Source organism: Cheilinus undulatus, linkage group 1, assembly GCF_018320785.1.
Source record: "Cheilinus undulatus linkage group 1, ASM1832078v1, whole genome shotgun sequence".
In the NCBI taxonomy this organism is placed as follows: Eukaryota; Metazoa; Chordata; class Actinopteri; order Labriformes; family Labridae; genus Cheilinus; species Cheilinus undulatus.
The window spans coordinates 49,295,212-49,321,724 of record NC_054865.1 but is presented as its reverse complement, the minus strand read 5'-3'; the positions used below and the strand labels follow the sequence as shown (position 1 = coordinate 49,321,724).

The window sequence follows — 26,513 nt, the reverse complement described above, 5'->3', positions numbered from 1 at the left end:
TAACCTGTCTTTGGGGTCAAGTGTACTCAGATCCAGGACCAGGTCCCTAGTGTAAAACTACCCTTAAGGGACTTAGAACACTAGTGACCAGTAAGGGATTTATAGGTTGAGATCAGAAGATTCAAATGTTATCGCAGAATACTGTAGGCAGACAAATCTAAAGAAAAACACGATGAAAATCATGTATGACTGATCATGACTTAATAAGGCTGTGAACTGACTAATTTAATGAGAGTAACATTATCATCTGCCTTTAAAGTCACCAGATTTCTGTGCATTTTTTCTATTAGTCACTGGTTTGTTTAACATGATGGAAAATGTATTCACCACCCACCTAGGCTTCAGACTTGTGACCACAGGCGGCGGCTGCAGATGGCTACATGCTACAGATGGCAACCAGCTTGTCCACAGTTTGGCTACCACTAACAAGACCTTAAAGACGACGGTGCATCTGTAAAACAGGGCATCAACAGACTACTGCTTCTGGTTTTTAAGCCTTTTCACATCTTTGAATCTGTCATAGAAAGAAAAACAGAAAATGTCTCCTCCTTAAATGTTTCCTCCTCCTAAAATAAGATGTTCTTTTGTGCGGAGGCTCCTATTTTCTCTGTCTCCGTTAATGACGTCCCCTCCAGTCAGAAACCTTTTGATTTCATCTGCTCCTGTGGCTGATTTCAAGCCGTGTTTGTGCACACATGCAAGTCAACGCTGCATGTGCACACGTGCACGTGTGCGTGCTTGTCAGGTTGGAGATTGCAGCGTTGATTATGTGTCTGATGTTGTCGACAGAGTGACATCCCTTCTAATGAAATAATGGTCTAGTGGCAGAGTGCTGGAAGATTGCACATTGTAGACTTCAATTACAGACAAGATGATTTTTTTTCTCTCCTTTTTCCATTCAGTCAGAAGGAAGTACACGTTTTTCTTCCTTTTTAACGGACATCCTTACATCGAACAAAAAAGGCTGAAGAAAAGGCTTTTTCCAGCCAGACTCGGGTCTAAGTGTTTTTTTTCCTTCAGATAATGGATAGAAAGAACATGCCATGCGTTAATTCACCGTCTCTTTAGCTAATCTGAAGCCACAAAACAGCCATTGCCCTCCTTGTGTGCAAAAATCAACCCAGACTGGTTGTTTTCTAGCCCAAACAACACTTTTTTCATCGCTGTAATGCCTCCTCTTACTTTGAGATGCTCTCGGTGCATTATTTTGCAGACCATGTTATTTATTTTGCACAGCAATTGATCTGCTTTTAAGATTCCACTTTTCAGTGCACCTTCTGCTTTCTGGTGTGATATTAGCATAAATTTCCTAAAAATATGCCTCAGAATTGATTACATCTTTAAAAAAAACAGAGGGAAAGAAAAGGACACATTCTTCTCTCTTTTACAAAGAAAACTTAAAATAATGAAATGTCTGACTAAAAGCAAGGACAGAAGTTGAATAAAACGTGGATTTAACTGTTAGCCAGATGGTTTGAGAGTTACCCTGTTTTGGTGGAATGTTGCTGAAACATGCCCGTCTGAGGGCAGCTTTATTTGGGGCAAGAAAATGGCTTTTTTTATTGATACCATGAAGCCAAGCACAGAGGGCAGGCTGGGGATTACTGTAAAGTTACAGCTCAGTGCAAACAACCTGAAGGACTGGAAGCTATCTCAAACTGTGACGACAATTTTTGAAGTTTGAGGTTAAAAGTTCAGCTCCTGCAGCTTCTGAGATGGCTGCTGCAAACTGCATTTTACAGTATTAAAGTTTCATCTCTGCCCTTTGAAAGTTTAACAAATATTTAGTAACAGACAGCACAGGGATGCATTCTCTATAACAAACAACAAGTAAGCAGTAAAACACCTTACTACGTTAATGAACACTTTGAAACAGAAACTCCTCTTTGTGGGTTATCACAAACCTCTCACCATTGTATTAAACACAGCAAAAGGTGCAAGATCTTGATTTTTGTAATAATCAAAGCATACTAGCCGAATTTTAAAGAGAAACGAGCCCTGTGACTGACGGCAGCTCAGTATAATGTTTTTTTCCCTGCGACACTAAAGAGCAGCCATATAAGAAGCAGTTACTCACTTGTGTCTGTGAGAAGCACAGTAATGAGGGAAAAGGTGCTCTCTCCTCCCAAAATATGAAGTCAGCAATAACAGCAACATGAAGCTTTACACAGCGTCTCAGGCTGGGCTCAAGATAGTTTTTCTTTAGTGCAGCAACAGCTTAAACAACTGTTCTGAGGGTGTTTGAACTAATGATTTGCTTGTTCTAAGTCCATGATGATTTAAAGAAGCAGGCAGTGGCAATAGATAAGGTTGGAGAAGCTGCTGTAGACTCTGTAGCAGCACAAACTCGCTGGTAGTGCTTCTAATTTAAGCTAAATCAATGATAAACAAGGTACTGCTGTGATATCCTGATCTTATGCTCAGACGCGACTTTAGTATGCCATCACTGATTTATTTTAGGGGGAGAGGGGGGTTGTATCCTCTTAATATGCATTTCAATGCACTATTTGTTTTTTGTAACACTGTGATATGGTACCACTACTACAAAGGACAACGAAAAAACACAGATTTTATATTTAGGCCATATGACCGAGGCCTGGGGGATACCACTCAAGAGAGTCTTCTGTCTGGGTTCAGCAATGAAGCATTACTTTTTATATATTATGTGCAAGACTATCAGGATACTAATGGACTGTATTCATGAATCTTCTTTTAACAAGCTCCAAGAGGCAAATATCTAAGAAAATTCTTTGAATTATGATATTTTTAAACATTTACTCCTGGCATAGAAGAAGAAGATCCCTGTAAGATAAAAGTTATGAGTAAGAAAGTTGATCATTTTTAACATTCACTATCTGGTCTTTACTTTTTGTTTACTTTTACTGTAGTTCATTACTGAATGCATGACAAAAAGGGAAAAATAAGGTTCTGTTGTGTGTTTTCCACAGCCTCCCAAGTTTTTGAATCCTGATGCACAGACCCATGAAAACAAAAGCCAACAATTCACATGACAAGAATCGTTAACATTTCAGTCTATAATTACTACAAATGGATGTATCTGAATTAATTAGCAGGCGCTGATTAATCATAAAAGACTAATCATGGAGGTTAATGTGGGTTTATCCTGACATAAATTCTCACCAGCTCTCCGTCTCTGTGTTTTCAGGGTGGACCCCATCCCGTATGACACTCCCAAACCAGCGGGACACACCAGGTTTGTGTGCGTGTCAGACACGCACTCGCGCACAGACGGCATCCAGATGCCCTACGGCGACGTGCTCCTGCACATGGGCGACTTCACCGAGCTGGGCCTGCCCTCCGAGGTTAAGAAGTTCAACGACTGGCTAGGTACTAAAGCTGCTTAAGACACAATCATGCACCCGCCGCTGGACGCTCGCATTGTTTTCACTCTCACACAAAAGCTAACGTGCTGCAGCGTCTGGTGAGCAGGGGGACGGGCGAAAGGCACGAGACATGTTGTGTGTACAGCCATCAAGTAGACCACACAATGACGCCCTAGCCCTCCCCTGTTGACCTCAAACTGCTGCTCTAAAGTGTCCAGTTTAACCCCCCGTGACCCAACACCCTGCCCCAGTTAACCTCTGACCTCTCCCTCTGGCCCCATGCTGTGGGTGGGAGCGCTTGCCTCTGTGTTTGTGTGTGGCTTCTCTCAGCAGCAAGTGTTTCATCTGGGGACCCTCCAGGCAAGCACTGAGGGGCTTCTGAAGCAGTTTGGAACCTTTAATGTGGTCATGTTTCACACATAGACGAAAAAATCTGACATCCACTCTCCAAGTGCTGGAATCAATAAGTGCCACCCACTAAACAGGCCTGGAACCATCTAGATGTTTGAGCTATTCTGTCCATATTTTATTTAAATGGTGCCTTCAAGTTATTTTAAAAATTGAACTAAATTAAATTGTTTGAAGGATAGAGATATAATAAATACATAATTTTCCTTCTGATATCAATCAGAATCTAAGCTTTCAGGCACACAGACACCTGAATACCATTTTATGTGGCTCAGCTAGTTAAACCTTTACATCTGATGTTTTCATTGTTTTGCGGAGAAAAAAATGCACAGTGCTCTGTGCTGCTGTATTAGTTCATTTATTTCTTTATTTTAAATAGGATTTGGCTGTGTCCAGTTTTTAATACTGTGAAACCCTTCCAGAACATTCCCTGCCGTAGTGTTCGGTGGTAAACTGGTATTTATACCATCTCAGGTAAAATTTCTGCCATGGAATGGATTTTTTTTAACATCGTCATCACCGGTTTAAGGGCCTACATTGTGCTGTGATGAAATCGTAAGGCACAGCTGGCAAAGAGAGTGATTTCGGACGGACTGCTCAGGCTGAGTCAAGTCATTAGCATGTTTTGCTCTAGCGTAGCGTTACGCTTTGCTAGATAATAACCAGTGTCGCCCACTCTTGCTGTTGCAACTAAGCACAGTTAATAGGCAAAACGTGCGTTCTTTACTTTTCAAGTTTGGTGACTATAAATAACTGCAACAAAGTCAGCGTCTCGTCTCTTTCAGCCTGCCCTGGGTTTTAACACAAGCTGCTAGCTGTGTTCTGTGCTCGGTTTGTCTTGAGCTCAGTGCTGTAGCAGTTCATATTACAACAGCTTAGTGTTTTTTTGTCTTTGTCCACCGCGTGGATGGACAACCAGACAAAAACCCTATAAGAAATCATATAAAAATCATACCTAACCCACAATACAGAGGACTTACTATTTCAGTTTGTATACAGGATCATTAATGGATAAAGGAATCCGATTGACATGTCCACACTTTAATCAAGCCTTTAAAATTTGGCAGATGAAGTTTAAAGTTTGCTGTAATAATTCCACTGTGTCTTATTTTGAACTCAGCAGTGGAATAAATATCAAGAACCACTTCTATCAAAGATTACTGTGTATCAACTATGCTGTAGATTCAATGAAACCTCTGAAAACGATCATCAATCATAAAAAAGCACATCAAACCAAAGGTGTGATTAGAGATACTATCATAACAGTGTAAACTAATTCAACTCGGAGGGAAAAAAGTCAGAAAAATTGAGATTTTCCTCATATTTTAACAGAATAAAATTGAAGTCGTAATTTAGGAGCTGAGAGTAAAATAGAAATGCAGTTTTGAGGAGCCTAATGAGGTTTGTGTAGATTTAGGGATTGTGTGGATTTCTTTGTGCTCCTTTTCTCCCTCTCTGCCTCCTTTGTCTGCTCCTCTCAGACTCTGGAGTAGGCAGCAGTTTGTCCGCTCTATCGACTGGTGTTTTGGCCCGTTGATGGAGATCATTGGAGATCGATGTGCAGGAACGAGTTTCCCCTGACCCAGCTTGTCTGATGGGAAGCACCAGCTCTGATCAGCCTCTTTAAACAGCTCCCAGAAGCCTTTATAGGCCATGTGGGTGTGTCGGCACTCAGATGTGTAATGTGTGTAAATATAGGGGCTGATTGTTTGTGCTGCTATAGGGAAGAGTGAACATTGATGCTTTCCTTTGCTCGCTGTTCAAACCTTCTGCAAACTAGGCTTGAAATACAAAGTTTTAAAATGTGATATAAAAATCTGATGTGCCAGTAAGCATCCAAAATAATCTGAGAGGAAATCACGTTCAATAACGGCTTATTTTGGTAGTTTAAATGGTTCTTCAGGACTGGGTAGAATTGTCAGCTCACATTTTTACTGACAGATAGTCATGGAGTGCATCATTACCGTAATGACCCAGATATACAACCAATATCTTTAAGTTTATTCAAAGCATTTTGTCTGCATACTTCTCATATCCACACATCTCCTCCCGCTCCCCTTTTTCTACGCACAGTGGCATGTCTTACCTGTCTCTCCTCCTTGTGTGTGCCTACACATATGGTGCCTTAAAAAGTTTCACTCATGATTCTGTTGCACCATATTCCATGTTTTTATGGTAAGACCTAACTGACTGTCGTGACTGCTGCTCATCCTGAGTGGAATTGCTTTGTGGATGAGTGGCTCTGTGTATTGTTGTAAACTTAGATTGGCATTTCAGAGTCTACACCCATAGTAAGACGTGTTTCAAGGAAAATTCCTGTGTTATACTTGGGTCAGTGGCTTTCTTGATAGAGAGGCTGAAGTGCTATGAGCAGGGCTGCTTGGGTTAAAAAGGTGAAGCTGTTTGGCAGAGCCTGAAGCTCTCTGGGAAGGGTTGGTGTACAGGTATTGGAAGGAAATGAGTGAATCATGGAGGGCTTTTTTATGTCTCCACAAAAATTTATCTAAAATGAGACCTGCTTTTTTTCCAACTCTGCTGCCATCTTAAAAGAGTTTGAAACAAAGGACTAGCTCTCATCTCCAGGGTTGGATGTGCAGATTTCAGACACAAACAAGCACCAGATACACAAAAAATCATACTAAGCATTGTAAGCAAGGAGTACAGGGGGTGAGGCAGAGATCGGATGAAGATGTAGGTAGTTAGGTAGATGGGTAGATAGGTAGACAGACAAACAGATCGCAGAGCAGTATAGGCCTGTGCTCCAAAATCTGCACCTTGCAGATACATGTCATATTGATGCAGATGTCACAGAATGGATATGGCCTTAAATGCTGTGATGGCAATTTTAAAATAAACAATGGTGCAGTTAACATAAAAGCCATCAGATGGCAGCAGTCATAAAACTCCATGATGCAGCACACTCCTCACACACCTAAACAAGTTAGAGGTGATTCTCACACCAGTCACATAGAACAGAGTGTTTATCTACAGCCAGAAAAGCAAAGATAATGGATTATTTCAGGTTTCTTTAAACACTAGAAAGTCCGGAGTTGGACATGAGCCATGCAAGCTGTACAATGAACAAGGTAAAACACTGCAGCAACACCAATCTTTACTGACCCATGACACCAGACTAATAAGCAGTAAGCGACTGCTCCAGGCAGCCTGAGTAATGCTGTTTAATCTCCCCAACTTGTCGTTTCATCATAGAACCTGCTGCTGTTTTATGCAGAAATACAGCAAAAAGTCATTCTTACAAATGCAAGTGGGCTTATAGTGTTGTGACATCAAAATTTGATGTGAAAAGTTTGAAAAACAACAACAAAAGAGACTACAGAGAGGGCCATTTGAGGTTTCAGAAGGTAGCTATCACTATGTTTGTATCTTTGTATAGCTTAGAGTTTATGAATTGACTATTTTAAATCATTTGGGTCTCTGACAATCTGAATTTAAGGGTTTTAAAATGTGAGAACCTTAAAACCACCTGCGGCTGTAGTGAATTTACCCTGAATCAACATGTAATACGATATTTATCATATCATGAGGCTGTGGAAAATACCTAGCCCTGCGACTGTACTTAGTTAGCTTGTAAAACATGATTCAGAATGAAGTCAGTTTAAACTCATGCAGAGGGGCAGAGCAGTTTTGCTGCACTTCTGTGGGCGTGTCTGTTTTATTATTGCTATCAAATTTATGGCGTCATAAATCTTTGAATGAACTGACCCTTTTGCATTCAATACCGTAAACATTTTAAAAGCGCAGGTGATAATATTCACGATTGAAGATCAGGTCTAATATTTTAAGATGGTTGAAGGGATATTCCAATATTTTTGAAGTTGAGTCATATGAGGTACCTAGTAGTAGTAGTGGTATCAGCCTCCAGGGATTTCAGTGAGCATTGCTCTTTAAGAAGGACTCGCTGGTTGCACCAACCAGGAACACAGGCTATACAGAGTTTTTGGTGACAATGAGCCACAAAAAATGTTGGTTAAACATACGCAATATCAAAATTTTTAAAGTTTTTTTATTTTATAACTCTGTGTTTTTGTCACTATATTGCAATGCAAGAGCACGTAACCGGTAGCCAAATCCTGCATTAGAAAATAGTGACAAAAACACAGTGGCTTTCTGGGTATAAAATAAAATGCTTTGAACGTTTTCAATAGTGTGAACATTTGGGCCACCATTGTTTTGTGGCCCATTTTTACCAAAAACTTGCTAAAGTCCACTGAGAAACTGTACCCATCTGTTACGCTGTATGGCCTAGCTTCCTTTCCTGTACAACCACTGAGTCCTTCTTAAAAAAGAAATGCTCATTGAAATCACTAGGGGCTTACTACTGCTAGGTTCCTCATACGACCCAACTTAAGAAAAAAAAAGTGAAATATTCCTTTAACAATGGGTGCACTTTAACATTAAAATCATAGTTAGGTTAAGGTTTTTATGGATCCAGGCTTTCAGGATCTTTAAGATTAGACATCATCATTTAAAGTGGTGTAGAAAATGCACAAACTGGTTTTATAAAATGGATCAGACAGCAGGGAAATAGAAGTTTGGTGCCTGAATTATTGTGGAGGAGACCTCCAGAGCCCCCTTACCTGATGGTGCAAACCATGAAATGGCAAACATTTAAATATTTCATGGTTTGCACCGTCCAAAAGGTTGTCACAGAAGAAAAAACATAAAAACACCTGACTTTTAAACACTGTATTTGTGCATTTTAAAAATTATATAGGAAATTAATTTGTTTTTTTTTTTCTTACCAGTAACTCAGAAATTAGTCTTAAGACAATAAAAATGAATCATGACAGAGAGAAAATTGTAATTTTTCTTTTCTATGCCGCCCACCATTACTGGTGGTTTTACCTGATTTGCTGAGACCTTTAACAAACACTGGAATAAATACATACATAAATAAATTAATAAATAAATAAATACATCTTAAATAAAAAAGAAAAAAAAGCTAAAAAATACACAATTTTCCTTTTTTAAAAATTATAACATGTAGGCGTGTAAAGGAGTAGTAGACTGAAGTGTTCAAGTTTTGTTTTTTTGTGATTTAGGCAGTTGAACTGTGAGGTTCATTTAAGGTGCATAATTTTACCTTGAGGTGGTCTAACTTCATACATATGTCTGAATATTTTCAAGACTTCTTTTACAGAACTCTTGCACATTTGCTGCTTCTGCACTAATTGGGTGACATGTCGATTTCCTCAAGGATTCATTTGATGAAGGGTTGAGATGTTTAGAAAATGTTTAGATATTGAGCAGTTTAATGTAAAGTTATTTATGTGTACCCTGGTTGGAAGAAGGTTTTTCTGTTGTTTTTTTTTTTTATTAGATACACGTAGAGTTTTTGTAAGCTCCTACAACTGTGAGTCTACTTTTCGAGAGATATGACAAACATTTCTCTGCTCACAGCTCTTTCTTCTTCGCTAAGTTTCGTCTTTCACGCCCCCTGTTTGTGTGCAAAGAATAGAAAATAAATCTCGGTGTATCACTCCAGCAGCCCGCTGTAAGATGTATCACAGCGGCAATAAAAAGCAGAAGAAACTCCCAGTAGAGTAATGGAGGTGGAGTTGTTTGATGGTAATTATGTTTTGCCCACCTTTTCCCTGCCTGCCGGTGGAGGAGAGGATGATTCGCTTTAGGTTGTGTGTGAGTAAATGGATGTGTGATCCAGTTAGAGTGCTATGGGACTGAGAGACGTTGCTCTCATATAAGGTTAGACTGGAATTTATGATCCTGAGATGCGACAAGAGCTAATTTAGAGCAGCGGGAATGAAACCTGTAGACCGAGGGAACCATGATTCTTTCATTTTCAGCATTAGAGAACACACACTCTTCACACACTCAGACGGATATGCTCAGCTTTTTTATTATCTGCATCCAGCTGCAGTTTCTCCTCTGAATTTATATTCTCCTCTGTTTCTGTTGGTTTTATTTCCAGTTGTGAACCAGACTGCTGCAAAATTGAGCACATTGCTTACATCTTCTCTCTCGTCAGCCAAAAGTGTTTTTATTCAGCTAATTCCTGATATTAAATTCTTTATCCAATGTTTCATTCAATCTGCCCTCCTGACATGGATCATAACCTTCTGTAATTGCTGGCCGCAGCACTATGTTATAGAGGAATGTAAGGACAAAAACACCCGATCTTAACACCTTCCTTTCTCCTGAACCCATGTTACAGGTGATGAAGGTAACTCTGTTAATACTAATCCTGTATTTATGAGACATGGTTCACTTTTCACTGCTTTTTCTAATGTTTTGGAGCCAGAAGATGATATTTAAATTAGTGCTGTCAGCATCAACATGTTTCTAGTGATGAGATTAAACAGATTAATTCACAACCTAACAGGTGATCTGTGAGACAACGAACATTTCAGTTTGTTTCATTTCTTTTGCCGTAGTCACGATCATAATTCGATAAACCAAACTTTGATTTTCTTTCAAAATAAGAGCTTTTCTTTAAAACAAGAAATAAAGAACCCCAAGCATTAGACAAACAAAAGACAAAGTAAAAGCAGTACAAAAAAAGCATTACTCCAAAGACAGAACTCTGGGAATTAGAGGTGTGGTGAGACTCTTTCCTCACAAGACCTGATTTTACTCTGTTTTTTAAATTTTGGAACAAAATACATGAGTGAAAAATGTGTCTTTTATATAGTCACAAAAAGTCACAGATTCAAAGCAATTCAGTTCTTTTCAGAAATGTTTAAACAAATCCTCTTTTGCTAAAATCAGTGCTTGCATGTAGTTTTTAACTTGGCAACTGTGCCGTTTAACAGCCCTTCAAATCAAATCTCCATTTATTTAAATAAAAATGCAAAAACTACACAACTGTTGTTACCAAGAAAAAGTGCTGTTTCTTTGGATAAAAAGTACTCAAGTAAAAGTACTGGTTAGTAAAAGTAAAATGTATTGAATTTAAAACTAACATTACCCAGAGTTGTACAGCAAAAAAATGTTTTTTCTTCTTCTTGGTAAGAACAACAAGAGAAGAGATCTCCAACCTGGTTGTTCAGGTAAAGTCAAGCCTCTCTAATAAAGTCAAATAGACAAGAAAATTGACAGTGTTAGGCTAATGAAACTCATAAAGAGTGAATGTTAATAAAAAGATTTCAACTTCATGTAGTATTATAGAAGAATACAAATTGATTCTAAGCAGATAAACTTAAGTAAAAGCGTATTATTGCCACAAACTGTGACTGAGGCAGGGCAAGAAAAAGAGGTCAAAGTTTATTACTATACTGTCACGGTCATGGAAGCAGCTTTACACCTTTAAGATCTGATTTTCAGGTAAGGGGTTAGAAGTCAAATTTTTATAGCAGATCACTCACGAACAAAAAGATATTTTTGCAAAAATGATCATCTTTGACAATAAAGATCGTATTTATGTGTTGTAAAAGTAGAGCTTTCATCTGCATCATTAGACCACTGCATGAATGATGGAGATTATTTCTTGCTATATGTGAAAGTAATATCCATGTGCAAAGTCCTAGATATGTTTTATATTAAATATTTTCACATTTAATAAAGTATAGAGAATATAATGACAGATTAGAGCAAAGAAATAAACTTATGTTTAAGAAATAAAGCTGTCAGGGTCAGCACAGCTTCCTGGGGAGGCATCCATATTTCACATGGCTACAGTCCAGTTAACGCCAGTTAAGAATGGGCAGTGATATGGTAATACCGGGGTATTAAAAAATAGCCACGGTATTGCCTCTTTAAGAAGGGACCATGTAAGGAGTGCAGGTTTTTAAATAAATGCCTTGAGAATATGTTTCCCTCTCCACCAGCAGCACCACTGCCAGTGTGTTAAGATATTTTAACATGATAAATGATAAATGAAATCCTGCTTATAATTTCATTTCAATTTGGCAAATGATGAAGGCGCTCAGAGCTATACCTGCATATTTAAACTGGTGCGCTGCGCACAATGGCGAGGTCCTCTCTAAAGTCAAAGTGTTTAAGTGCACTGCTGGCAGTGATGTGATCCACGGTATCATGGGGATTAAAAAACATGCTAATTCTTCTTTCTGTGCGTAGATCAGTGATGAGAAATGTCAAAGTTTAGGCTGTTAATAACCACAGGTGTTGCGTGCTGCAGCAGCAAAGTCGAGCATTACCCCATCAACAGATTTTAAAAATGTCCGAACTTTTCTTACCCCCTTTTTTTTTTTTTGGAAAATGTACATGAAGTTTATCGATGTTTGTACGTTATTTAAAGTTCTAAAGTAGTTCATAACTTTTTATGTTTCCTATAAAGTGAACTAGCGGCATGACGGAGCTCACCAGGCTACACAACGCAGATATAAATAATTAATGCTGTTTGAAGCACATGGGATATGGTGACGGTCATACTGTATACCCCAGTAAAATTTGGGAAGGGTATGACAGTGTTAAAAAATGGGTACCGCACAATCCTAACGCCAGTCAGAAATTGTCCTTCAGAAAAGTTGTTCTAGGTATTTAAGATCAGGTCAAAAAGACAAAAGGAAGAGTATAACCTGATCAAAAGGAGCCTGAAAAAGAAAAATAAAGCGACAGAATGGAGGGTGATGAAGGCCAGAGCCTTTGGTTGAGTGCTCAATCAGCTGGAATAAAGCAGGAAGTCAGATTCTCGGAGGATGAAGGAGGGCCGGGACAAATCACCCCGACAGAGGAGAAAGAAAAGGGCAGAGCAGGAGCTGAAAGATGAGAGGATGAGATTCGTAATAGATGTTCTTCTCTATTTAGTTCAGGTTCATGCTTCCCTCAGCCGCCCCGTGTCTGCAGAGATGGACGGTGGTCTGCAGGGGTCAAACAGAGGCGTCACATGTGGTTGTAACCTCTCTGACTGCTTGAATTGAGGGTATTTCTTTTTCCTTTCACTTATCTGAGGCTTTTCTTCTCCTGATCCTGATCTGTGCTGGAGGTTAGGTGTACAGGGAGCAACTCAGGGAGTGCGCAAAATATTAAGATGGTCTGCTGCATCTGCAGAAAGCCTCCTCAATACTTTTTTTAAACCGTGTACTTTAAATGACACGATATCTATTATTTTAATGTCAGTAGACCTGAACATTAAAACTTCATGATTTTGACAGAAGTACTTGAGTATTTAAACTACCCTTGCATGAATTTATTTGATCATGGTTAGAAAGAAATACCCTTGAGATATGGGGCAAATTCTTTTGGAAACACAATGTACATAAGGAAAGTTGTGGTTGGTTCTAGGGGGAGGTTGTCCAAAGATTTTCAGAAGTGCCTGTATGAAACACGCTGTAAGTAAAGCAAAGTGATTGTTTTAGGTTTCTTTCTATCGTGCTGCTTCATGCAGTGAGCGTGTCTTGCTATGTGGATGTTTTATTTATACAGGGACAATACATGCAATTCAACCCCTAGATAACTGGTTTTATTGTGTTTGTGTGTGTGTATTGGTGTGCATTTCCTTCAAAGAAAACAAAAAATGTTGGATCAGGGGTTTGAAAATGTTAGAGGGGTTTATATGTATCAAACCTTTTAAAAATGACAATCAGATCATTTGAAGTAGAGCTTCACATGTGGAAACATGGCTACTTCACTACAGCTTCTGACCCTCTTTTGTTTTTTATTCTGTCTCGTCTAGGTGGCCTCCCGTACGAGTTTAAGGTGGTGATCGCCGGAAACCACGAGCTGACCTTCGATAAGGACTTTATGGCTGAGCTGGTCAAGCAGGATTACTACCGATTCCCCTCAGTGTCCAAACTCAAACCCGAGGACTTTGACAATGTCCAGTCGCTGCTCACAAACTGTGTGTACCTGCAGGACTCGGACGTCACCATAAAGGGATTCCGGATATACGGAGCGCCATGGTAAGAGCACAGACTGTTCTTTCTCCTATCTGTCGTATCTGCTGAGTCGCATTTCTGTCTTGTTGTGTTGGGGATCCCTGAGGTGAAGGTGTGTCTTCTCCTCTGTCAGTGTCTGGCAGGTTTCCAGCTCCCACCCTGCGGTAACTCTGTACTCTGTGTGCTGATCGCTCTCACCCAGGGGCCTCTCCTACATGCAGGGTGCTATTCCCAGCTCATACGCTCCTTTATGAGCTCGAGACCTTCGCATGCTCCCCGGGCTTACGTTACACTGGTGTTTTGACACGGGGTTAAGTGATACGCGTGTTACGGGACACTCTGTCAATAGGCTCTCAGGTGTGGAAAGAAAGAAAACAAACTGGGAGGAAACGAGTGTATGCATGGAATAGATGCTGCTCACAACAGTCCTACACAAAAACAGGACAGTGTGAGTGTGTGCAACAAGAGTGTGTGGTGATAAATTCTACTGAGATTTCAGCTTGATTAATAGTGGGTTTTTTGTGCAGTTTTAGATTGAAATGCAAGACATTGATACCTGAAAACCAGAAAAACTTCATTTAGTGTCAGTAAGTAGATGCTGCAGTTTTGTTTTGCATCGCCACTCTCAATTCTTTTAAACAGGTTAACATCCATATTCCTGTCGTCACTAAATGCTTTGGTTATATGCAAGTATAAACTGTTTCTGTTCCTATGAGATGCTATCAGTGCCATCATTTCACTGCTGTTTACCTTTGGGTTAGAGAGCATTGTGGCAGCATAGAAGTGGCATTTACCAAGGTTGCTGTGTTACAGTCTAGACAGAGAATTTAGCTGGACTTATAGGCCTGAAAGGATTGAAAATATGAAGAATTTGGTTAAGAGTGGACCAGAAAATTGAATTGTAAAGCCAGCTAATTTGTGTGCATGTCTTAAGTAAACTTCTTGGGAAAAATGCATGCTTGCCTTTCCAAATTTTGTTTAAAAATATTCTTGGAAGGCAAGTGCTTTCTCTTTCAAAAAATAAGACGTTGAGAACTTGCTTTACAAAACTACTTGCTGCTGTGTAGCCTGCACTTGAGCATGATTATGGTGTCACTTGGTGTACCCCAGACCCACATCATACTACATGAATCATGCTTGAGACCACCTCTTCCAGTAGTCGTCATTAGGGCTTTAACAATGAACCCGGTTAAAAGTGCTGGCAACAAATTTCTCATCAATTTGTTGTGTTGCATGATTATGGTGTCACTTGGTGTGGCACAGAGATGTTTATGTAACACAGTGGTTCCTAAAGTGGGGCGTGGGCCCCCCCAGGGGGGCACGGCAAGGCAACCCCTGCTGATAACTCCAGCACTGCAGAAAATGAGCAATTCATTGATTTCACCTTAGATTCAACTATGTGGTTGCAGTAAAAGTGCAAGACATTGTGTTTTAAAATTGGAGTGAAAAAGGAGTAACCCTTGCTGGGCAGGGGAGCCCTGATAACACTTATCCCTTTGGAACATCCTACCAGTGTGAGATGTTTTTCTGCTGTTGCCTCAATCAGACAAAATCCAGATCATAGCTGGACAAAAATGATCTGGGACTGGCCGTCTCATCACTACACCCAAGACCCACGAAGGTCTATAGCACCAAATAAGCCCACAGTCATGACTAGAATGATTGCAGGACTGGAAATGTAAACCCTAAAGATGTTCAGTAAGTTTTTATTTTCAGAGAATTTCATCTTTAGAATCTGAATTTAAAACTTTGTTTAAGGTGATAGTTGTTATTTCTGCAAATTTGGGGTTATATGGAGTGGTAAACTGTTTGTTGTATAAAAAAAGGTGCCTGACAATGTCTTTATCATAGGTTTACATATTTTGACATGTTGATTTGTATGATGAGGGGTAGGGGGGCCTGAAAATGTTTTCGTCTGCCAAAGGGGGGCCTAAAGGAAAGAGTTGAACCACTGATGTAACAGACGTAACTGGATAAAAATAAAACAATAGCGCTGGGCTGCTGGACATTCATTTAATCCATGACATTTCCCCCACTTCCTGTTTAAATTGTCCACTAAATTTTGAGAGATGAGTATGAGCTGCAGTCACAGAGCGGGAGGAGCAGTTGTGTATTTGTACATCCGTGAATAAGGGCTGCTGTGACAATAAGCTAATGATAGCTTTGCAGTGGCTGTTAGAGATCTGTAAGTCTTTATATCAGTAACCACTGAGGGTTGAGGCTTCTCTTCATAAATATGTATTAAAAGCTGCTCTATTAGTTAAATTTTTCACTCTTCTGTGATTAATGTTTGTCAGAGGTAGCAGTAAAAGCATTAGTACACTGAGATAGTTAAAATCAATTCAAAGCACATCACTAGGCTGTTGTCATCAGTATGATCTTACAGTGTTCATGCATGTGTGTGTGAAAAGAGGTAAGGAGGAGAGAAAACTTTTACACATTGTAAAGCATATATTAATTATTTTTTGTGTTTGTTCTGTGGCATATTAAAGTTATTTAACCCTTAGAGGTCAACTGGCTAATTTGCAATTTTGTCAATACTTTTCTTATGACAATATAAACCACTCAGAAAATGTTTACCATGCTCATGTTTGGTATCATTTTTTTCTGCACTACCTCAACTTTATGAAATGAAAACTATATTTTAAGTTTAACTTCCTGCATTATATACAGGACCTCTAAAAAACACAAGTCCCCTAAAATAGATTTTAAAAAAAATTGTGTTTTGTAACAATATATTTTCATTTTGAAAAAGACAGTACAAAATACTGAAATTATAAAAAGAAAATAGCAGTGCCAGTCCTGTATAGTATGTTCCACTGTCCTCTATGTGTAAAATAAATTTACATCAAATTCAAATGATCAGATATCCTGTTTAACTCGACCTGTTGACATCAAACGAAAATGGAAAGAATGCTTAAAAATCACACTTTCCACACTTGGTAATTGTGATGCAAAATGTAGCTTTGTTTTCATGCTATCATGTGACAAAAATAGCAGATAATGAAATCCCACCAGCATGACCATGGACCCCTAAGGGTTAATCTAACAGAATTCATAAAACTGTAGTTTTCTTCTAATTTTATACTTGGAAATTAGAATTATTTAACTGCCCTAGAATATCTGTGTTCTTTTTTATTTTAGGTAAAGGGATTTTATTTTTTTAGCCTATCCCAGCTGTCATTGGGTGAGAGGCGGGGTACACCCTGGACTGGTCGCCAGTCAGTCGCAGTGGTTGCTTGTTTCTTCTTTTCGATTTGCAGACTACATGCATGCCACCTCACACCTCAACCAAAGGTGTACATATTCAGGTGTGCTGGGGCATGGAACGGGACCCTTGTGTTCACACAGATCAGATGATCTGGACTTGGAATCAAGTGCAGACAGACCTTGTCCCAGGCCCCTAATGTGGAACTACCCTTAAAAAGGCAGTGAATGAATATTGTAGTCTTAATAATTAATTTACTGATAATTGATCATCATTACAACTGGGCAAAACTTTAAACTTTTGAGTAGAAGTAATCTTAGACTGGTGCTGGTAGTTAGGACTGTGTCAGGATGTACTGTTTAGTCTGATCTTTTGTCCTCTCACTGTATTAAAAAAAAATCTCTGCCTGACCTTGGCTGGCCTTTTCTGTAGCTGTGTGTGTTTTAGTATGTGTTTTTTTTGTGTTTTTCGTTGTGCGAGGGTCAAGGCCCAAACCTCCTCTGTCCTGGTGTGGCTCCCCCTGCTCCCTTTGCTTCTCACAACTCTGCTCCAGACTTAAAATAACTATTTAGGTCACACCTTCATCCTTTGGCGGCTATAATTAGCAGGTTAGCAGCTCGGCTTCAGAAGTGGCTGAGGACAGTAGCAGGGTGGGAGGGAGGAACTAACAGATCCCAGCATTCCTCAGACTTCACAGCAGCAGGAAGAAGAGATTAGCGACTCTTCTCCCTCCATCCTTCCTCTTCTCCATCCTTCTGTTGGACAGGAAGGATGCTGCCCCCCTCTCCCCAGTGGCTGTTTAGTGTGAGTGCTGCTAAGTGTCTGTTGTGACAGCTGGGGGTCTCATGAGAGGCGGAGTGGACAGCTTGGTCCCCCCCCCATGGCCCCTCATACCCCCACTCCTCCTCAGTTTCCTCACCTCCTTCACACCCATATGGCCCCGTGGCCCCAGGTCTGGCCTGCTTGTCCACTGTGAGGTCTCACTTAGCCCTGCAGTGACCCCTCACTTCATCAACAGCTCACCAGCTCACCGCTTGGGTGGCCGAGCTCCTTCAAGCCCTCAGCGGTTTGATGCTGCTGCCACTGCAGGCCGAGACTCGACAGCATCACTCAGGAAATGTAGCGTGTAACGACCAGCTGATAAACGCCACTGGAGCAGCAGGAGGCTGCCCTGCTGATGTTTAAAAAACACAAATAACACGCTTGGCCCTGTCTTCAAATTCTTTCTAATTTAAAAGAAAGATGAATCCTTAGTTTAAATTATGTCTTAACTCACGATGTGGAAGTTCCTTGTTTTAATGATATTCTGTACAGACCATTCAGCTTCAACCAAAGATCACTGTTCCCCAGATGCAGGTGATGGAGGAGACATAGGTTTGTTTACTGAACTGAGTCCACAGGTCAGGACGTTAAGAAAAATGTTCAGGGACCAGGAGACATGACTGTCTCTCACTTTGTTCTCAGTCTGACTTCAACAGACATTAACACTGAAAAATCTTTGTTTTGAACATATAAATAAATAATAACTTAAAAAGGAACAACTATAAAAAAAAGCAGGTTACATTTTTACTGGAAAACAAGCATCTCAGTTTGCATGAGCGAAAAGGAGAATGAAGAAGTACAATCATATTGAATTCTACTCCTTCATTTTCAGATAAATTTCAATCACATGAAATAATAATGTCTTAATTTTATCTTCAATTTTTTAAATTACTAAGTTGTCCATTTTAATAAAATGGAAAAGGGACTTAAATGCAACTCCTGGCCTGTGAATAAAACAGGAAACTGGGTAGAGGCTGTGATGGAGGGCGGAGCAGAGACACTACAGGCAGGAAGGACTACATCTTCAGCAATAACCAAACAAAATCCTGCACTTTCCTGTTTGTTTGTGTTGACAGATTTTTAAAGTTGTTTATTGCATTGCTCCCCCCTTTGGACCCACCACCAACTTCATGAAGATCAGGACCCCAATTTTTGAAACATTTCAACAGACCAGATTTATTTGATAAAGAAAAAAATGCAGTTTGGACCTCAAAGAAGATGAAAACCATGTGGAAAAACAAAGAAACTGAACAGAACAATGTTTCAAAAGCAGATCAGTGTATAGCTGAACTTAATAATGATTTACAACAGCAGTGGTGATGGGCGCTGATTCAATAGTTGCATCAAAGGTGTGATGCTAGTCATGTGACCTGGGGCATGTTATACCACCACTTCTGTGTTGGTGCATATCAACCAAAACCACAAATTTTCACATTTTCATGATTAATCTGCATTAAAATTGATCATCATCAGCAGTCAGAGAATTGAACTCTGTGCATGCAGAGTTTATGTCTCCTGCATGTCAGAACATTCAGCCTGCTGCTGTCACAGATACACCTGCATGATGCTCGGGGCAGACGCTCATTTATGTGAGGTGAATCTTGGTGTATCAGCAACGCTAAGTCCCGGTGCTTGTTAAAGCTATGTCCACATGTATAGTCTGTTAGCACGGCTGTGCTGCTGATGTTTAGGCTACAGCTTCAGGTGTGTGCTAAGATGTGTATGCCACAGCAGGCTGCTTAAAAACCGTGAGCTTTTCTTTTAACAGAAATTACAATCTCAGGGCTAATTGTGCAGACTAAACATGTTAGAAATGGTTGATGATGTTTTTGTGACATCACGTTTGTTTGTTAAGTGTAAGGAGTAATGTATTAGTTCTTGGAGAAGAAGTTAACCTTTTCTTTCTCCACCTTCCCTCCTCAGTTTATGAGACAAAGGCACAGAAGACTTGGGGTGTGATGGAGGAAGTATGGAAAACTTTGACAACCTTATAGTGCCACTTTTTAAAAATGTTGTTTCGTTTGGCAGATCATTTTTTCACATTTTTATCAGGCTCATAGAGTTAGAGTTCTACAACAGGTCAAAATGTTTTCTAAAATTTATAACTCTTTACCTTAACATGGAAAGACGCTGCCTGTGTCTATGCAGTAAGATAAGATTTTTGTTTTTGATGCTGTCAGCCGTTCTGCTGTTGGAAATTCCTTTGATTAAAGTTTACACATCACAAACCCTAACCCTGAGCATAGGACTCCTCTGTGGTACTTAATGAAATCTTTAAAGTAATTCTTTCTGCTTTTTAAAACATGTTAACAGCTGGATTAGTCAGATTTTCTGAGCTTAAGAAGCAGCATGTTACATTACTTGATCAATGACTCTGCAGGTTTTCTGCTGCAAAGATGGAAGGGAGCTTTGAGCTCTGACAGATGACAACGTGAATCACTTCTTTCCATTGCTGTTCTTTTTTTAATCAAATCATCATTTGATTACAGGTTTTAAAGGTCTTATTATAAAACAAAAAGACTTGACTGCAGTGACAAAGTTATCTGCAGCAGGTTCTCAGTTCAGCATGTGTCCATTTAAATTGAAGAGATTTTGATTCACCACTGAGAAACACTTCATTCAGTACACCGTTTCTCCTTAAAGTACTCTGGACACTTCATGCCTGCTGGTTTAAAGGAGCACACGCAAACCAAACATGCTCTCACTTCCTATCAGTAAAAATCTGCACTTTCCCACGCTGAAAGTTTCATCTTTTTATCTTCAGAAACGGAGGAAGTAAAGCCTGATCTGAACTCGACTCTTCAGGGATCGAGGTGGATTTGAACAAGGCCGAACTCTCCCTCTCTCTCACAGACGCTCTTTTTGGGTTACTTAAATATGTGCACACATTGAAATTGTGCACAAAAGTTGCCTCAGTTAATTAATCTCACAAGAGTTAAAAAAAGAGAAATATAAGGAAAAAAGATCTTCCATTGGGAGTAAATTTTCCCTTGGTTTTGAAATCCAAGCACTTCCCTAAACCCATATACAGCAGGAAAGAAATTAAAGATAAAATCTGAAGACCGAAGGATTGTGAAAATTTTTTTTATCCCTTTATATTATTTACTTTTATTATGTTTATGGTAAATGATAAAGACCTGTGGCCCGGGGGCCACATCAGGCCTGCCTCAGCTTCCCATCTGGCCCCCAAATTATGATCAAAATCAGAAAATGTGCAGAAGAAAATATGTTGTGGTATTTATGGTATGTTTGAAAATATGCCTTTAGACCCTAAAATATTGGCTTAGTGTCTCATCAATTTCACATCCATCTGTCAGCCATTAGTAGTGAATATGATGCATGATAAACACATACTCATTTGACTGTTCTTGATTAAAGCTGCAATTTTCTGTGTCAACTTTCCACTTCAGGCACTTACAGAGTTAAAATTTGCTGCCAGAGTCATAACAGAAGATTAGTTTCCTGCCTATTTTTCCCACCAATCACAACACAGTTTTTAGAATTTTAGCGTCAGTTTTAGTTTTTGTGAAGTTCGGCCCCTTTAGTGTCATGCAAGAAAAAAGCTGGCCCTTGTATAAATGTAGTTGATGACCTCTGATCTAGAACTTCTAACAATCCCTGAATGATTAAAAGAAGCAGGTTGTGGCTCTGATCATGGTCAAAGAAGTGGTTGTAAACACTGTCGCTCCATAGACTCAGATGTATGTCATCCAAACCTCTGGTAATCCAAAGATAAATGTGATAAATCCAAGCGGCAACCTCCAGTCCTGAAAAATGAAGCCAATGCGGAAGTGCAAAAAATTGCAGTACAGCGAGTGTCCACGAGGCTGGCTGCACTAACACAGGAAGTTCCGTCTGAACACATGTTAAAAAGCTGGTTTTTACACCAGATATAAACTGGTTTACAGCCTGGTTCAAAAAACCAAACGTGTCTCATTAGCTAAAGTCTTCACGTCCTCTCACAGTACGGGGGGTTAATTTTATGGCACCACAATCGTTTTGATTATCTTTAGGAAAAACCTCACTGTGGACTAATTGGTGCATCTCATTTGACTGACCGACAGGTGGACAGGCAGAAGCTATGTTTCTGTCAACCAGGGCCATTAGGTTGATCCAAAGTTCAGTTGAGACCACAATTTCAATATGGAAGCCTCTGCAGATTGGCTTCAAGAGCTGTTTAAGTCCACCTTTTGTAAGCAGACGGCTGACGTCATACAGGCTTTGTCCAATTCTTTCTACAGTCTGTTTATTTCCAACAAGTTCCTAACGATACAAGTCCCCACTTTTTATGTTGTTCAGATGTTACTATTATGAAAAAAAACATATCACGGAAATACATTGTTTTCTGCATAATACAACTCAGCAGGAGAGAATTGACAGTGAATACAACAGGTTCAGTAAGGTGATCTGAACAGAGACTTATTTGAGCATCTTTCTGTGGTCTTTAAACAAATATTACTTCAGTAGGAAGAGAGAGGGGTGTTGCACTTGAACCTACATTAAATGCAAGATTTTATTTAATTTTGTAACACTTATGAAATACCATTACTGCAGAGAGAAAAAATTGTGCTTGGATAAAGAATTTCAGATCATATCTGCTTAGATATTGTTTTGGTAAAGTTAAAATCCACAACCATTATGATGCATGAGTCAACAATGTAAGATATTCTTTTCATTTCCATATGAAGCACAGCTGTGATAACTGGCCACAGGTTTCTTTTATGCTTTTCAGTAAATGTAAACCTAGCTGAAAAAGCAGCAGAGTAATGTAATATAGTTGTTTACTTTATGTAATCTGAAGGTTTTCCATCTCCTGGTGATTTAAGATGTTAGAATAACAGAGTTGTCTCTATGATACTTGAAGATTCAGCTGCTTATGCATGAACCCAAACATCTTGAATAAATGAAGGACTTCTGTGATAAAATATCCTTGAGCTCTCATTATCAGAATAAATAGATGATATGAATAGTTGGCAAGCAGGGGGAATTAAAAGTTTCCAAGGCTGCAGCTAAACACTGTTTCCTTATTAATTAAGCTGCTGATTATTTTTATGATTAGAAGCATTTATTATCACAGCTCCTTCTATTTCTGAGTCCAAGGCTGTGCTATTTCACTCATTTTTCATGTTTTAGTGAATATTAAACCTAGAAACAAATCAGTGTAAATACTGACAAAATGGCCTGGGTAATATGGACTGAAATCAGATAATTATATTATTGAGCTGATTGGGGATACACAATTTGTTTCTGATTTTTTTTCTGTAAAGAAAAATGAAATGGATGTTACAACACCAGAATTTTAAACTTTGACAAGATACTGGAAGAGCAACTCATATTGAGACCTGTTTGTTGCTATGGCAACAGAAAAATAAGTCCTATACACTGAGTATTGGGCTTTTTTCTGTTTTTATTATCATAATTGCAGAAAGAATTTTACATAGTGTCTAAATTGTACGAAATCATTGGTGATATTTCTTTGTATTGAGGTTATCAAAGTTTTCCATACTCGTTTTTCTTAAAATGATTAAAATTTAATTATTTTAAGGATTAGCTGTATCACAATGTACAAAGGTACAGCTTTATGATCTTAAGACAGTAAGTATGTATTAGCCCCATTAGGATGTTGTTAGTGATTTACCTCTATCTGCTACAAGGTAATATTAGAATATGTTTATTGATACTTTTATAACACTTCTTAGTCTTCGTTTGTTTTTTATGGAGTAAAATTTCGCTGTGACTCATTTCTCTGCTGTGTGAACTGAAGCAGCGTACCATGAAAGACACCCAGCACTCACTGTTTAATGACAGATGCTCAACAGACCAAATACCTACACCTCCTCCTTTTAAACAACCTACACACTCTCTCTCTCACATACACATACACACAAACATGTACACACTTCTGACAGAGGAGCAGGTTTCTGCTCTGTGTCAATCAAACCCCTTCAAGAGGAACTGAAGGTCTCAGAAAACTTCTGGACAATTTTGATTTTATTCACATCGTTAACTCTTCTGCTCAAGGCCGCAGCAGTTTTGAACTTCATTGCCTTTAATCTTGTCTTTAATCTTCTGTATTTGAGGTAGAATAAACATTTCTTTGTTTTGCCCATTTGTTTATGGTAAAAAGTTGATCTGCTCTGCCCTCAGTCTGATAACTTTTGCTTTAAAAGCTTGAAACACTTAAGATCTGTGCAGAAATGTCAGGTGATTATGTCAGTTCATTAGTATGGCACTTTGTTCTAAACAAAAGTCCCAAAGTGCTTGACAAAGAGAAGACAAAATTTAAATCAATACAATTATAATTTAAGTAACCCTAAGGAGTTTTTAACCCTCTTCAGACCTCTTCACCTTTGCAGTCAAAAATAAAATGGATTGTCAAATTCAAGTGGATCCTGCACAGTAATAAGCTACACAGGCGAGAAGCAGGATATGACCAGCATGGTATCGGTATTGGCAGGTATTAGCTTTAAAAGTTAAAATTTAAATTGACTGTTATGGAAGTTTCTGCTGATACTTGCTACCGATTGTTCTTTGCAAATGGCATCATGCAGCAGCGGAGAAATCCCAGTGGGGGGCAACAAGTGATCTCTGCATAGAGAAACTCTACCAAAAGGCCATGCTCTTTCTTTCACTGGGTTGAGCTGTTGGCTGTATTATTCAACACTGCTTCTAAGATCGATGGTGGTAGAGAGAATATAGCCGGTATGGATGAGTGTATGGTCTGTTTCCACATAGGGGTCCAGCTGGGCTCAGTTCAGTTTTGCCTTAGTTTAGCACAATTAACTCTAATCTTACCTGAATTTCCTCAGCTGATGTCCATCCAGACTCGCTCGTTGTGACAGGAACTCCCTTCTCTTTTAAGAGATTCAGATGATTTGGCACAGCTCAGTAAAGCTGGTTGTTTGGCTCCCAAACTTCCCTTTTTTTTTTTTTTGAACATTTTGGCTTTTTTTGACTGAATAATGACAAAGGATGGAGGAAAGGAAAATGGCACTCAAACAGGCGCTAGCTACTGTCGCTCACTTTAACGAGCCGTTTTGTAGAACAGGCTTGTTCGTGAATGTCTTATCATTACTTGGTCGTCACCTAACAGGTTTGTGACTGAACAAGGATTTTTTTAAAGGGGCCCAGCTAGCCCCTTAGCTCAGTACAAGACTCCTCTAGGCTCCTATATTCCTTCATCTGACTAGACAAGGCTAAACTGGAGGCCTGCAGGACTGAGTTATTTGTCATTTGATATTGATTGCCTCCAAGCCAGTAAATCTGTTAAACTGTAGAAAAATAAATACTTTTTTGTAAGTGTTGGGATCACACTCAATGTATGTAGAAATTAACTGATGATAATTGCAGCTAACAGGTCCATTTAGAGCTGTGAAGTACTAACTTTCCTCTGTTCCCATTCATTCCTAATGGCTGTTCCCCACTTCTAACCCCCCTACAGGTGTTAAGGATCACATGAATGCAACCAATGTACTGGTTGTAAATATCGACCGTGTGTATGATTAAGGTTTTTGAGTTTTTAGCCAGACCATGATGTGTATTGTTTTTGGAAAAAGTACTTACGATATTTTCTCTGCTGTTACATGGTTTTACTATTGTTCTGGTTTAAAAAGGGAAACAGAAAATCGATATTATCATGATACAGAATTATGTTGTAAATCTAACTTGCACCTGTGAATTGTGGTTAAATTGAGTCGTGACAGAGGTATATCATCCCAGCCCTAGTTGTAGCTCTCACACTCAGAGGTCAGACATCAGAGGGAGTGACGGCAGGCCGGTCTCAGATATGTGAGGAATCCTGCGGCTTTAACAGACTCTGATAAGCTCTGCTGACTGATTCAGACCAGAGAAGTACAAGCAGGAAGGAGAGGGGGAGGAGGAGAGAGAGGGGAAGACAAAGGAGGGAGTCTCTTTCCCTCGCTCTGTGGGGATTAACCTGTTTGGTGATTCTGGACTTGACCACAACTTAACTCCCCGGTCGTAGGTCAAACTGTTGCTGCTCCCTCTGCTGCCTCCCCCTGATCCCCCTGGCCCTGCCCTCCCTCTTCGCTCTCCTCTTCTCCCTTATGCATGGGGGGACTCTCTCCCCTCTCCTGCCCAGCTCCTCTCTCCCCATAGTCTAGTCGTTGTACCTCCGTTTTTACACCTCCTCTCGCTTTCACTCTCATCTTCATTTTCTTTTCCTCTTTCTTCTTTTCATATTAATTCATAATCTTTAACTAATTCTCCCCATCTTCATCGCTCTCCTCACCTCTCTTTTCACAGTATATACATCACCTCCTTACAGAATAAAATAGCTCTGTTTGTGTTGGTTTGTGCAGACCAAAATCAGTCTAGTGGCTTTACTGCCCGTTTGTGTCTGTTTAAGAGTGTGGGTTTTTTGTGTGTGTGTGTTCGTCCCAAAGGCGGCAGATTAAATCGGACTGCCCTCATTTGACTCTCTGAAGCTCACCTCGGGGGGAAAACCTCGAGGGCCAAATGCAGATTTGTCATTTGCAGATTTTATTTTATTCATGTATTCATTTTTCACTGTAAAGGTCAGCTGCTTGTGTGAGGAAAAGAGAGAGATTGGGGAATAGGGAGTGAGAGAGAGAGTAGATACACAGTAGTGATGTTTGAATACCAGCATCTTTAGCCTCACTTGTTTTCATTATGAGGAGGGCAGAGATCTTTGCGGTCAACTCTGGATTATTTTTGTCTCCTCTCCTCATGTCTGGCTCACTGTTTGAAAATATGCCAAAAGTTTGTGGATTAAAGTTGGCAATTAACTTGGATTCTTCTGCAGTACTTGATCAGAATCAGTCTGGCTTTAGGCGGGGCCACTCTACTGAAACTGCACTTTTGTCGGTAACGGAATCACTTCGCTTGGCCAGAGCAGCTGGTCAGTCCTCAGTTCTCTTACTGCTGGATCTGTCT

At 39.6% G+C, this 26,513-nt stretch overlaps 1 protein-coding gene across 2 annotated transcripts in view; it reads left to right on the top strand.

Moving 5' to 3' along the window:
- mpped2a (metallophosphoesterase domain containing 2a) overlaps window positions 1-26,513 on the top strand; it is a 113,071-nt gene that overhangs the window by 40,156 nt on the left and 46,402 nt on the right. For both annotated transcript variants that reach the window (XM_041794994.1, XM_041795002.1), the window contains exons 3-4: window positions 3,167-3,348; window positions 13,366-13,591. In XM_041794994.1, the coding sequence (XP_041650928.1) occupies window positions 3,167-3,348; window positions 13,366-13,591 (408 nt within the window). The remainder of the gene's footprint in view (window positions 1-3,166; window positions 3,349-13,365; window positions 13,592-26,513) is intronic.